General features: G+C 37.8%; 1 protein-coding gene and 1 non-coding gene across 5 annotated transcripts; both read right to left on the bottom strand.

Moving 5' to 3' along the window:
• Positions 1-2,387: 2,387 nt before the first annotated feature.
• Positions 2,388-12,415, bottom strand: LOC131322127 (lysine-specific demethylase JMJ31). Of its 4 annotated transcripts, none has more exons than XM_058353309.1 (15): positions 12,249-12,415; positions 12,062-12,139; positions 9,869-9,952; positions 9,596-9,766; positions 9,380-9,448; positions 9,129-9,255; positions 8,643-8,715; positions 8,403-8,519; positions 7,439-7,558; positions 7,292-7,310; positions 6,107-6,188; positions 5,607-5,935; positions 4,406-4,548; positions 4,211-4,304; positions 2,388-2,737 (listed from the first exon to the last, which is right to left on the bottom strand). In XM_058353309.1, the coding sequence occupies exons 1-15, from the start codon at positions 12,339-12,341 to the stop codon at positions 2,672-2,674; spliced, it is 1,665 nt and encodes a 554-aa protein (XP_058209292.1). In that variant the 5' UTR covers positions 12,342-12,415; the 3' UTR covers positions 2,388-2,671. The 4 variants fall into 4 exon arrangements, with proteins under 4 accessions (XP_058209292.1, XP_058209299.1, XP_058209309.1 ...); XM_058353316.1 differs by having other exon boundaries at positions 4,406-4,521; XM_058353326.1 differs by lacking the exon at positions 2,388-2,737 and having other exon boundaries at positions 4,205-4,304; positions 4,406-4,507; positions 12,249-12,414.
• Positions 12,416-13,673: 1,258 nt separating this feature from the next.
• TRNAE-UUC (transfer RNA glutamic acid (anticodon UUC)) lies at positions 13,674-13,745 on the bottom strand. Its single transcript has one exon. It is a non-coding gene; the product is annotated as a tRNA-Glu (tRNA).
• Positions 13,746-14,062: the final 317 nt, after the last annotated feature.

The following is a 14,062-nucleotide window of genomic DNA, read 5'->3' as shown; positions in this document are numbered from 1 at the left end:
AGACTAAAGGTATTTTATGATAAATTGTATGGTATGAGAGATTTTTTTGAATTATAATTATATATAATTATTATATATATTGTAATTGCGGTAAATCCGAAACGGTACCCGATACCTGACCGGTACGGGTACGTACCGTACCAGTAGAAAAACCGGTACCCTGTCCGAAACGGTATTCAGAACTATGAGTCCAATAACTTCTTTTCCTCCTCATCATCATCTTCTGAGATACTTAAAGGAAAGAAAAGTTAGGGCAGATAAAATTCAAAGTAAAATTATAGCCTTTTGTAAAGAGAAGAGTAGAGAGGCTGTAAAACCTGTTCCAAGCGTGAGCATAAAGGAGACTAAGTGTGTGTTTTTCGTGCAAGAGTTGGTGGGTGGTCCGGGACTTTTAGTGGAACAAGACCCCAAAGGAGAAAAAAGGAAAAAAGAAAATAAAAGAAGGAAAAATGTCAACTGCTATGAAAGAGATGCTCAATGGAGCTTTGAAAGTTTGAATCACTACTCACAAAATTCTCTTCCATATGGTCTTCTTTACCTTGATGACCCCTTCCTTTCTCAAATTCTGTGCAAAGTCCCCCACCACATTACAGCCTTTGTAGGCAAGCTGGCTCAAAGCCAAAGGCACCTCACGCTCCACAATCTTCTCATAATTTAGGGCTCAAAGTACACCTTCCCCTGCCTTGTCCACATGGCCCACTCACTGACCTGTATCTAGATACACTTTGTATACACTATTTACTTGCGTAAAATATAAACAGAAACAGACAAGGAAATCATAACATTTTGGCGTATCCTGAGTTGTTGAGATGAAAATCGAATGAACCGGACACTGGACACATGCATACGCACCCGATACCCGTACTCGAGTCCATATAACAAAGTCACATAATGAGAATGCCAAAGTTAAGAGCTCCAGTCTCTTTCTAGTTAGTTTGATATCACTGTGCCACGACATATGCATACGTAGTCTTACAGATTCACAATCGCTTATTGAGGTTATAGTTCAGACAGCAAATAATATGTCTAATCCCCTTTGGAACTATGCTCAATATGAGTGCAGGTGTGATTTCAGATAACGGGCACAAACAGGAATATTGAAGTCTCACCCTGAGTTTCAACTAAGCACACCATGTCACAGAAATCACATTAATCAACATCCAGAGATAGAGAACCAAGTACCGCATGGGAATAAAGCAAATTACTCTAAGTATCCAGCCAGAGAGATGGAGAGAAAGAGAGGATCTCCTTGTTTTTTCAAAGGGAGTGGTGGGGAAGGGTGGGGGACCTGGGGATTAACAAAAGGACGGTTTGGGGATTATGGAATATCCAAGAGCTTTTAGAAAGTAGGAGTAAGTTGCAGGGTTAAGGTACAATCTACATACCATTTGCCTAGCAACAAAAGTCTGCAACCCTTTTCTATCTTCCTCTGCTGCACAAACAGACAAACAAAAAGGTTCTCTTCGATTCCTCTTCTCTCAACTCACTTGTATAGGTCACCTTTCATGAGGGAATCTCATCTCCACAGAACAAACTTTTCTTTCTTTTTCTCCTTCTTTCCAATTCCAATAATTGTGAACCCTTCTCTTTTCCTATGCGTCTCCCTCTTTTCCCCTTCTGCTGCATATCCCCATGCAACATCCTTTTTTCCACAACCATCTTCTTGTATCGTAACCATTCAATTGATTACACAAAAATATTCCTTCCGTTCGTTTCTCATTAACGATATTCTTCAACAGTCTCTTCTACTTGCCCTAAGGTTCAAATGTGTAATTAATCTGGTATGTACAAAAGCTTAGACAAGAAAGCATTGTGGAGAGCAAAAATAAGGAGACGTACTAGAAGAATAACTGACAGAAATGCTGGTTAGGAGAGATAAAAAGAAACACACCCTTGGTTTTTCCTTAGTCTGAAACGTCTTAATCTATTCAAATTCTCGAAAACAAATTGCTCACTTATGTTTCCTACATTAACACAACCGATTTATATGAGAAGAACCTCATGCTAGCAAGGCTATGAATATCAGTTAACCTCTCAAGCCACTGTGTTACTATCTCCCTTTGTCTCTATGACTCTATCCAAACAAAGATGTTAATGAACTGTATTTGGAAAACTATTTCAGCACATAGTTGTAAACTATCCTTGTCTCCTACATCAACCACAAAATTTTGCTTGCACTACGGGGCCTTCGAAGTTAACGAGATATCAAGTCTTGATACTGTAACAACTCTTTCATACAAAGAATATATAACCTTTCCTCTCAAGTTTAGCCAGTGAACAACCAGTGCATGCACTGGTTGGATATTAATATGTACGTTTTAATCTTGCTTTAAAGGGGGTCAATGACAGATCAGTAAAATATGTATGCCTCCCAACCAGATCCAGTATAACTGAAGCATAAACATCAGGATATTAATCTGTAAAGCATATGTGACAACTTGCAAATGCTATTGCCAATCATGTAACAAGGACAAAACAGCATTTACACAGCTGAAAATTCAGCAGCCTTCAAAAAATATACGGAACTAGAGGATTATAATACATCAACAGACTCACATGCACTGGTACCATTAGAGAAGGAATCTACTTGCAATGAATATGAACCAATTTGCACTCTCGTAGCTATTGGCTTACATTGTCTTTACTGAAGCCCAGATCACTCAACTACTCATCAAACAGATGGTTTTGGCCCGTCAAAGCAAATACCCAAATATTGATCCAACACGTTCTGGAATGCCTGGCACAGGAAATATTCGACACACAATAGTCCTTTGAGTTAGTTATCACACACAATAAAAAGAGCTGCATGAATCAAAATTTCCTTTTGTTGGACAATCTAATTTTCAAGGATTTTGAAATATATGAACACTAGAGAATGCCCACGCATAAAGCCACTTTATGAAAATAGTCCCTACAAATTATATCAATTGTATTGCATATTATTGCCCCCCTACATATTTAAAGCCACAGAAACAACTCTTCTCAGATTCATAAAAGACCCCACGAAAGATAAAAACATTCAACAAAAGTGAGAAGAGAGATTACAAGCGTGTAGAGAAGTTTTCCTTGTTTGATTAGATAAAATGATAAGTAGGGATACATTACCAAAATGGTGATTGTTTGGTAGAGAAAACGGTGATTATGTTTCCCTTTTTGAATCTTTTCTAATCACACAGCTATAACCTTAGTAAAGAAAATGATCGGACGACCCTAGAGGTTGTTCTCGTTTATATGCCAAGACATTTCAAAAAGAAAGCGCTCTGTTTTATCACAAAGATTCATCTGTACGGGTATTCATACATCAACCCAATATAAGAATCGATTATCCTGTATGCGGATGAAAGTGGAGATATAGATGCAAAGGTGAAGGTGGATAACACAAGCACATGATATGCCATAGAAATCAGCGCAGGAGGACAAAAGGGAAAAGCAAAAGAAAGCAAGAGACCAATATGGAACACAATCTAGAAATGCTGTTCATTTGAAAAAACAAAATGAGGTAAAGTATGTGTACTGAGAACACTTTAAATGGAGTATGGAAATATTTACTGTGGTAATAAGGTACCAAGTACCACAGTAAAACACTGGATGCAGCTCCTTATTCTGCAGAAAACCCAACTCAATGGAGAAGCCATGTGCCTAATCCAGTGCCACTGAAATTACTAAGAACATACAGTCCCATTCAGGCGATCTTTGCATTGGGTCGTTCACTCATGAGAACCTTTTGTGCTAGATAAGCTTTATCCTTTAATGGGGATACAACCAGGGGAACAATAGGATGTTCCTCAGGAATTTGCCACATTGCATAAGATCTCTTAGGCAATCACAGCATCGACAAGTGGGAGTCTTACTGAATCCACAAAAGATTTGATGCCACAAAAACTGAATGTCCATAAAAGTTATGAAAGAAGTTGGAACTATCACCTAATTAACAATTGTCCTTTGTAATCATGGTTGCAAAAACCAACAAAGGATATGAGTATAAAGTTCTCTCAGACCATTAACAAAACCAACTAATGGTTCATCACCCCCTAGGGATAGAAGCATTATTTCCTCAGAGAGAGAGAGAGAGAGAGAGAGAGATCACTAAACGATCAACCACATTCAAATAGCAATATCAAAACTTATCTATAGCCTGCGTCACCGTAACAAGCAGATAGAACTTTGCATCAAATCCCAATGGCATTTTCCACCAGGAGAGGAGCTTTACCTGACGTGCAAAGCACTCTTTCCCACTTAAAATTGTATCCATAGCAGCACATTGGTCATCAAATGCACCATAAAAAACTTCGTAAAATTTATTCCTGAACACATAAAAGATGCATAACAAATTAAACAAAAATTTGAGGTCTACCTCCTTTAACAAAAAGAACAAAATCTATCCTCGTATTGCAGTTAGCATTACCGATCTTCTTCAGGAGTCAGTTGATCCATCTCATCAAATTTTCGTGTAAGTACTTCTGCCGCCACTGGTGAAAGCAGGTGCAGCATCAAAGCCTCCAGAGTTCTAGGGAAATTGTGCTGAATAAGAATAACTAACTTCATACACTAGCAGAATAAACAGTAGACCACTCTTCAAACATTAGTTTATTGCATATGATCAACAAGCTTGCAGACAAGGACTTTAAACAACAAGAGAAATGGGTTCCCTGAAGCAACATCTGCTGGTAATATTCAAGAAACAATACATGACACTTGAACAAATGTAGTGGTCTCAGGCCAAAAAGGAAGGTATAAAACAAAACAGAACAAAACAAAAACTTCAGATTCCAAACAAGGAATCTAATTGACAGGGCGTAAGAATCTATAGCGGACTAAGTCACCCATTAATATGAGGCGCCAAAAACGAGAGAAGAAACTTGACGAATGGGTAACATTAATTTTGGTCATGTAATTTTTCGCCACATACTCAAAGATTGGACTGAAATCATGATTTCGAAAAGGAACAACACGTTAATGACACAGACACTTTATAGGAATAGGACCAGTAGTCACCTAACATCCAAGAGGTGAAAATACATCAAGCATAAAACAGAAAAACAAAATTTGAAATAAGATGGTGGCGTCATTGCCGCATTACTATGCATGAGAAATTATGCACACCAAATTCCTTGAGCTTCTTCCACTGAGCTACCCAATTATTATCGAACTTCGGATAGTCCAACTCGCATCAAATACATATGCATGTATGTAAATACAGTCGCATTGTCACGTCCTAGACATATCCATCCTACACTTTAGGAGTCCCATTGCACCCATGCTAATCAATATCAGTATCATATTGACATAAATATATCCTTCTTGTCTAAAATTTCCAGGATAACTGAATTCATGTCATGTTTTTTCATGCGCATGTCAAACTAATGCTACATAGCAACAGGACAAAAAGCTCTCTACTCCAATGCAGGGAAATGAAGGACCAAAGCTTGGTAACCTGTTGTCTACAATTCCTATAAAGTTGGAAACTTGGTATTTAGGACCTCTAAGTAACATACATCTTTCTTCCAGTTTATTAAGTGTGAATGAAAATAATTATATAGACCATAAACATCATAAAATCTAACCCTTTGTCAACAAAAGAGCTAGAGGTAGGAATACAAACTCACCGCCATGGCAAGGAAGACATTCTGAAGGGCAAGAGGATGAAGGTTCGAAAGGACACAAGCAACTGGATCATTTTCAAGGCAAGACAAATTTGCCTTCATACAATTGACGTGTTCATGTTTCTCTCTGAAGGCTGAACCTTTGGTTGAGGTAGAATCCACTCGTTCACTTTGGTCAGCAACATTAACACGATCATGGACTAAAGAAACAAGTTCTTGAAGAGCCTTAAGCGTTGGTGGTTCCAGTTCATGCAACATAAGTTTCTCTCTTATCACATTTGCTTTTGAATCCTCGGGTGCACAGTTCTTATCAGAACCATTGTAACAATAATCTGGTAAAACATCAAAAGAAAAATTAGCCCCAGCATAAGAAACAAGTTCCATTCTTTACCACCAAATCATAAGTAATATAAACCACATCATCTTCATTACTTAGTATTTCTGGAGAAAAAAACCTATGACCCAAACGTTTCCAGCAAAGTACATGATAAAAACAAGGCGACCTGCTTGTCCATTATTATGTTGCTCAATTGTATGCCTTTCTGATGTTGATGCACCAGCAATACTCTTACCCAGCACTCGGTTCTGTCCTGGTTTAAAGAGAGAAAATGTGCCTCACTGTGCTTAAATTTAAATTGCAATCAGGGAAAAGATAAATGCAGGGCAACAATTTCCATTCTGCATATTTGTTGAAGTATTATCAACTTTATGATTAATTCATCACAAAAACATGTATATGATGGTAAGAAAAAGAATGAATGCATCTCTATGGGCTTGTTTGTTTTGTGTTTTGAACAAGCCCTATGATACCCAAAAAGTTTTCTATTCATTCCAAAAGCAGATGATTAATTGTCGGCTTCTCACTTTCCATGAATGGCAGGGACATTAAGCAATATCAGAAACATCATTTCAGGGAATTGGCAGATTCAAACGGAACAACCCAGACAGATCAAGGTAAACATTAAGCTTCTGGAATGATTTTCCAGCCAAATGTACAAGTCCCAGTCAGTGGAAGTTAAAGGAAATCTCAGGCAACAATGTTATACATCTCATTCAGAAGATTTCAGAAAATAAACAAGGATAGGAACAGAAAAACCGTTCATTTTCCAGTTTTGTAAAGTACGATACCCAGTTTCATGAGTTTTTCAATCAATAATCCTGGAGAAATTGTTCATTTTCCTGGCCATCAGAAACCCCACGCAGAAGATCAGTTCACATGTTTAAAAATTGTTCATCAACGATATGATTCTGTGACAACTCATAGAAAACATCAGCGAAGATTTGCCAGTATCATTCTGAAGTAAGGACACACATTCACTTCTCAGTCAGTTACCACCCAAGTTGTATCCAAATACCAACTTACAAGTTATTGTCAACCACTTTCTATAAGAAAACACAAGTACTTTGTACAGCTATCAACCATCAATGAGGACAAACTACAAAGTAACACTAGTATTCCTGAGAAACTGAGGTTGATAATATGTCGTAAACTCATAAAGGAAACATACAACAAGCCCACTTATTGAATTCATGAATAAAAGAAGAGAAGGTTCATATTTAACCAACTACAATTTCCACAAACAAATGCTCATGGAAATCATTGTTCCAATCCTAAAATGTTTTCATTATTTTTAAATCAGCACTACCACCTGTGTTCCAATACAAAAAAGAATACGAAAGAGACGTACCATTTGTTTGTCAGTCAATCTGTTCAAGAAAATTTTAGGGGCACCAAAGAAAACAAAAACGATTAGCTTCAGTACTCGTAGTGCTTAAAAAAGAAAATGGGGAGGAAATCAAAGAAGTCCATTTCAAAGACAATATACCATAATTACCTTCTCAATAATAGGCGCAAATAATATGCATCCATATGTTCTGACATGCCAGACATCAGGTCGGACCGCCACCAAAAGTTAACAGCAATGGTCAAATCCTCACTATCTACTTGGTGAAACCTGTAGTAATCAAAGGGAGCAATAAAATTCATGCTGAAAAAGTGTTTTCATGCGAAGTTGCTTGGCGTAAGGTATAAAAGACAAAATGCAAGTATTTGTCGGCTATGATAAAACAAAGAGGTTGTACCCACACGATGCATGTTCAGAAAGTCTCACAAAAATAGTTGAAAACAGTCACGCAGTTGCGAGGGATGTAAAGAAATAGAGAGAAAAAAGAGGGAGTTTATCAGAAATAGAGCAGTTGAGGGACTATTTTTGCATGAAGATACTGTTGCACAGCTTCAAAAACAGGGGAACGTCAAAATGGTCATCTCCCTACACAAAATAGTTTCCAACATGTGCACCCAGTGAAAAACTTAACCTTAAGGCATAGAAGATAAAGAAAAACTTTCCATCTTGGCAGTGCATGACCTTTACTTCCCTGCATTATCTAGCATGCAGATAATGCCACTTCACCAATTTTATCCACACACTCTCCCTTAGATGCTTTGTCAACAATTACTAATTGAGTCCTTGATGTTCTATTTTCGACATTGGCAGCTTAAACATTGTTGATCGAGAAAATAAGTACATCATACATGGTTATCTGTACCAAACTTTAGCGGAGAAATAAACAGTGAGAAACTATTTTAACTGAATATCGGATGGTAATATCACCCCAACGATTTCCTACAATAAAAGAGGAGTCAGTAAAATTCTATGATCCATAAGCAAATAGGGAAGAATAAAAGAGGGTTAAGGAGGTGGCATTATGTCGAAAATCTCAAAAGAAACTTCTGAATACATTGGAGGAAAAAGGTGAGATGTACCAAAATGCAATGAACATCAAAATTCAAAATCTTACCAGCCTTCGGGAATGAAGAGAGCATCGCCAGCATGAAGAATAACCTTCTGGGAATACTCCATAGATTGCTCTGCTCTTGGGTGAATAGAAAGATCAGGCTTTTCTAAGTTGACAGCACTGCAAGAAAAAATAAACAATGCAAGCGGAAGATTGAACTCTATGTCAAGTAAAGAATCTGCCTAACAGAGTTGAATATCAAAAGCCCCAAAAACTAGACTACGGAAGTAGAAAATAGCATACCTATGGTTTGACGCTTCCCCATACAAAGGCATTGGATACAAGAAGGGACTTGCAGAAGGGGGCCATAAAACAACTGAACAACGCAAAATTTGGGCTCACAATTAGAGAGTTGGTATATTTACGTCTTGAGAAGACTGCTCAGAATAAAAATAGCAGGCAATAAAAGCATCTGGCACAGTTCTTTTAGTTCTCTGAAGACAAAGCAGTTTCTTCCGAACATAAGCAATATAACACTATATGTTCTCCTTTTTTGTTTACCCTTTTTGTTTAGACCACATATCTTTAGTAGTCACTAAATCCCCTTTCCCACGCTTGTCCAGATTTCCAATTTCCAAGACTGACCACAAAAATAGATAAAAGTGTCATGCACCATACGGCTAAAGGACCAAACGTTTAACCACTTTGTTGCAGCTAATGTGAGAAGTGAGAAATCTCCATAAGTATGTAGCAGTTACAAAATTCAAGCAAAGGTCAAAGATTACAAACCTTGTTTGCAGCCAGCAACTACGCACAGAACGTTTTGGTGTGGATCATAATGGGTGCTGGATCTACTATGAGCATTGTTCATCCACAAATTAATCGAAGCCAGTTCCTTTGTCTCCAAAAATGCAGGCTGCACAAATTGATAAAAAGGCACGAGAATAACAAAATCTTGAGCATCACTAAGGAACTCTTGAGGTGGAGAGGCTTGAGAACAAGAAACAGTCAAGAGGATTGCCGGAAAGGAACCTACAGACCCTTTGAATGTCTTCTCTCAAGGTTCCCAATTGAACCCTTTCTTCATTCTCAATACTCATAATTGGTACCTGAAGTACAACGCAAAAATTTGAACCGAACTTTGTAGCATCTTAATCAAAAAGCAAGTAACAAGAACACAAGGTTGCTAGAGTGCACCCTTATAGAACCATAACTGAATTATTGCTTCACTGACATAAGGAAAACCAAGTTGTGACCTGCGCAAGATAAATTTGTTGCAAGGCATCTCCAAAAAGCATAGAACCTTGCTTTGTATCTGATCCTTCGAGCTCATGCCTTTCAGATTCAGAAGAAACTTCACAATCCCTCCTTGGCTTCTGGATGTTTTCATTGCAATAACCAATGAAAGTAGAGAAGGGCAACTGAACCTATAGTTCAAATTGAAATTCTTATGATTGAAGCTGACGTCATCAATGAGAAGAAATGAAATGCTTCAAAGGTAAAACAAGTTTTAGGTTAAAGAAATTTACCCTCTCGTGGCCTCTAATATCACCATAAAAGACTGGTGCAGATCTGGACAGCATTGCGTCCACCATTGACGATCCTACTCGTTCCTGAATTTATCACAAGAATAAGTGAGCAAGTACAAACCTCATTTAAAACGCACACGTAAACATCATTTATCGTCTATTCACTGGTACAGTGTCTTCCTCTCCTGAGTTTAGAAGACACAATAGTAACATATGGAAGGTTTACGAAGCTAATCAGTCAAAGTCAAAACAGACACACATTAAAGGTCAGGCTGAAGACCAATTTGGTCAGGTTAGCAGCAAGCTACCTCTTTTGTCGCAGAATGTCAGTAACATGCACGTCAAACACTGCTGTCAACATAAATGTAGAACGTGACAGAAAAAAGTATTAATGTCATAATTAGTCAGCCTCGTGTAAACTGTATTCGTGACAAAAATCTTTGTCACGAGTAGACGCAATTGTTTCCTTTACTTGAAACCGAAGTTTGAATGTTAATTTCTGAGCATGAATCAAGTACTAATGTCAACCCAGTTTCGATATGTACATCAGCTATTGCCGAATACCAGAACGTTACCAATATACATACCCCTGTATAGTATTGAATTCAATCACCATCACTTCTCCTATAGTTCATCGATTTTGTTCAGAAAAAGTATGGATTTGCCCATCCCAGGGACAAAAAGATCTTGCCGTAGCGCTCGTCCAGTGGCATGAATTTTTTGCTCCATATTGCACATAACTTACCTCTTTTAGGATCTTTTGTGATGGCCACATTTTTCCCAAGGGACTAATGATGTATCAGATGTTCGATCGTTCGCTTTCCAACCAAAGCCGCACATAATTTCGTATCTGTCATAAAGTTTTCCAATTCTTGAGGCACATAGCATGTAACCGAGGCAACATATTTTTTGGATCTATCTAGTAAATTTGATCCAACTTTAATCTGACACAGTACATATATGAGTCAACATTTAATGGATCTCAATATGTTTGTAGCCAACAGCTTCACTACTAGGAGTCACAAATTAATGACCAGTAGGAACTACATATAGCAGCCAGTAAGATAATTATCTACTGGGAACCGCTTCTTTCCTTTTGTTTTCAGTATCAAAACCCATGTCTTTATTTGGGGTCTTTGATTCTTTTTTCTGCATATGTGGCCAGTGGTCTTAACCCCCACTAGGAACCATGTATATTTATTCAAAGGGCCAATACTATGTACAGTACCTACTAGGAGCCTTTTTTCTTCTCGGTTTTGACTAGCAGTCTTTTCACTACTAGGAGCCAATATCAATTACTTGGATTGCGTCGAAAATTTAGATCCCACAAGAATTTTTTGTTCAATAGAAAAGTTTACTGATTCTTTCCAAAGCCTCAAACTTATCTTAATTTCCAAGAATGAGAATACATAATTATTCAAAAAATTACACCTTTCTTTTTAAAACCCCCACAGTAAAAACTTCATTTAAACCAGACTTAAACATCTAATTCATGTATAATTACTGGAATAGTGGTCTTCCTTCCAAGTTTAGAAGACCCAAAAGTGACACAGTGAAAGGTTTACGAAGAGGTTACTGTTTGTGGACCGGAATTACTTGGAAATCAACACAGTGAAAGGTTTATGAAGCTAACTAGTCAAGACAGACAAACATTCAAGGCCGGGCTGAAGACCAATCTGATCAGGTTAGGAGCAAGCTACCTCTTGCATCACATAAATGTCGGAGAGCACATCATACAGTGCTTCCAAAACAAATGTTGAAGATGACAATAAAAACGTATCAATATTATCGATAGTTGGCCTAGTGGAAAGTGTATTCATCTCCAAAAACTTCGTCCCGATTAGACACAATCTTCTCCTCTAATTGAAACCGAAGTTTGAATGTTAATTTCTTAGCATGAATCAATTACTCATAATATAATCCCAGTTTCAATGTGCTATTAAGGAATTCCAAAACTTTAACGTATACATACACTTGTACAGTAGTATTAAATTCACCCACTATAACTTCTCCGAGAGTTCGTTGATTTTTTTCAGTTAATTTTTCCAGCAAGATAATGGACAAGGCTTGAACTTCACGCCCAACTGACCGCTTGAGGGAAAAGAAGTTCCGTTTAAAACTAAATAAAACCAACTTGTAAACACAAATATACACAAACTTGAGCATACATATAGTGATATGTATGTAAGTTACCAGCAAGTAGTCGAGGCCGCCACTGGAGGGATCCCACAACGAGAAAGCTTTCCAGTTCTTTACGCAGCCCTTGAATACCTTTTTCGCCACAAAAAAATAAAATAAATAAACAAATAAGAAGCCAAAATAATCAAACAGAAAAACCACGAAAGAAATAAACGGTTTTCTGGTTCGACGACGAATTTACAGCGGGAATATTTCGCGACTCAATCTGCGAAATGAATTCTCGAGGAGACGGAATTTCTTCGAATTGGCAAACTCGCAGCGATTCTTCAGCCATAGTATAATCTCCGGCGTCGAAGAAGCTCCGTCGGCGACTCACTGAGCAGCGGTTTTTCGATTGATCGATTGTTCCCAAATAGCTAGAAGCCCAGGAATGTAGGGCTTAGTAGTGGGGTTTAGCCGGAATTAGCTGGGCCCATCCTGGATCCAGTTCAGATTTCGTGGGCTGAGATGGCCCAGACTGGATCCTATCGGGCTTAAGTTGTAGCTCTGCTGGCTGATATAGCCCAGCCTAGATATAGTCAGGCTGGGCTGGCACAGTCTGGATCTTATCGGGCTTAAGCTGGCACAGCCTGGTTGTTATCGGGCTTAAAAGGATTGAGCTGACCCAGCCCGGTAACAATCAGGCTTGGTGCTGGGATTTGTTTTCGTTGGTATTGATTTTTAATGCTTTGATATAGGATCAATTTTCAGATTCGTCTTGAGTAATCAAGTAATCAAAAATAAAGAAGATATTGAAATTGCCTCTAGGGTGCGTTTGGTAACCTTTCAGTTTTTTGTTTTTTAAGAAACTGGAAGTAGAGACAGATTTATGTTTTCATGAAAACAAAAACAAGAAACCTATTTGGTAATATTTGTGTTTCTCAAAAAAAAAAAAAAACTGGGGAAAACACCTTTTTGTAGTTTTCATAATTTACAAAAACTCTAAAAAAGTTTACGAAAAACAAAAAAGTAGAAACTTGTTACCAAACAAGTTTGCTTCATTAGTTTTCAAAAAAGTAAAAACAAAAATTCAAAACTAAAAACAAAAAGGTTACCAAACGTCCCCTAACAAATAGGATTGGAGGTATTACGAGGCAATGGTAGGAGTATTACCCTCTCTCTTCTCCTTCTTTTGAACATAAATACTCATACATATAAAGGCGATTGTAGATATTGAAACAAAACATGAAGACTAGGATCTCGAAACACGTCACGTTAGAAGTACCCGACAATGTTGTTACTATGATAATGGCGTCTCAATTTAAAAGCCCTATTAGATCTTCTTCTCTCTCCTTTTCAACTGTAAAAGGATGGTTTGGGCAGCCAGCGTAGCAACTCTTCTTGATCGTGAACATAGAGGTTCCCGATCCGTTGTAGAATGTCCGGTTTGAGCCATATCTACTGTTCGAAAAGGCGAGTTATTTGCCGCAACACCACATCCCCTCGTCCACTGTTTGGTTAACTTCCATTATTTGTTTTGTACGCAAAAGAATCGAGAGTGATAATAATAATAATAGTAGTAGTAGTAGTAAAATAAAGGGAGGGAAAAAAAAATCTGGTATAGAATTTCGTTCCTTTCACTTCACAGTTTCACCCAAAGAGAAAGTAAGATGGAGAAGTTAAAAAGTTCCGTTGCCGGGAATCGAACCCGGGTCTCCTGGGTGAAAGCCAGATATCCTAACCGCTGGACGACAACGGATTACTGACGACTGAACGTATTTTTAAATATTTAACATCTTATCACATGATAGGTAGTACAAGTTTCTTTCAATTGCTCATCAACCCACTTGGGCTTTTTCTTTAGATTTTTTGACCAGTATATATATAGCTATTGTCAATCCACCACTTTTTGATGAATCCATGTCAACCTCGTTGGAACAATCCACTCCGAAGGAAGGAATTGGCTACCCAACTACACCATTTGTTTTTTACGAATGACCCCTAATGTATTAGCGAATTGTCAATTTGGTCTCCAATATACAAATTGCGTGTATTGCATCTCCAACGTGTACAATG

This window comes from Rhododendron vialii, chromosome 1a (genome assembly GCF_030253575.1).
Source record: "Rhododendron vialii isolate Sample 1 chromosome 1a, ASM3025357v1".
Taxonomy (NCBI): Eukaryota; Viridiplantae; Streptophyta; class Magnoliopsida; order Ericales; family Ericaceae; genus Rhododendron; species Rhododendron vialii.
Note: the sequence above shows the minus strand (reverse complement) of the source record. Positions and strands in the feature narration are given on the sequence as shown.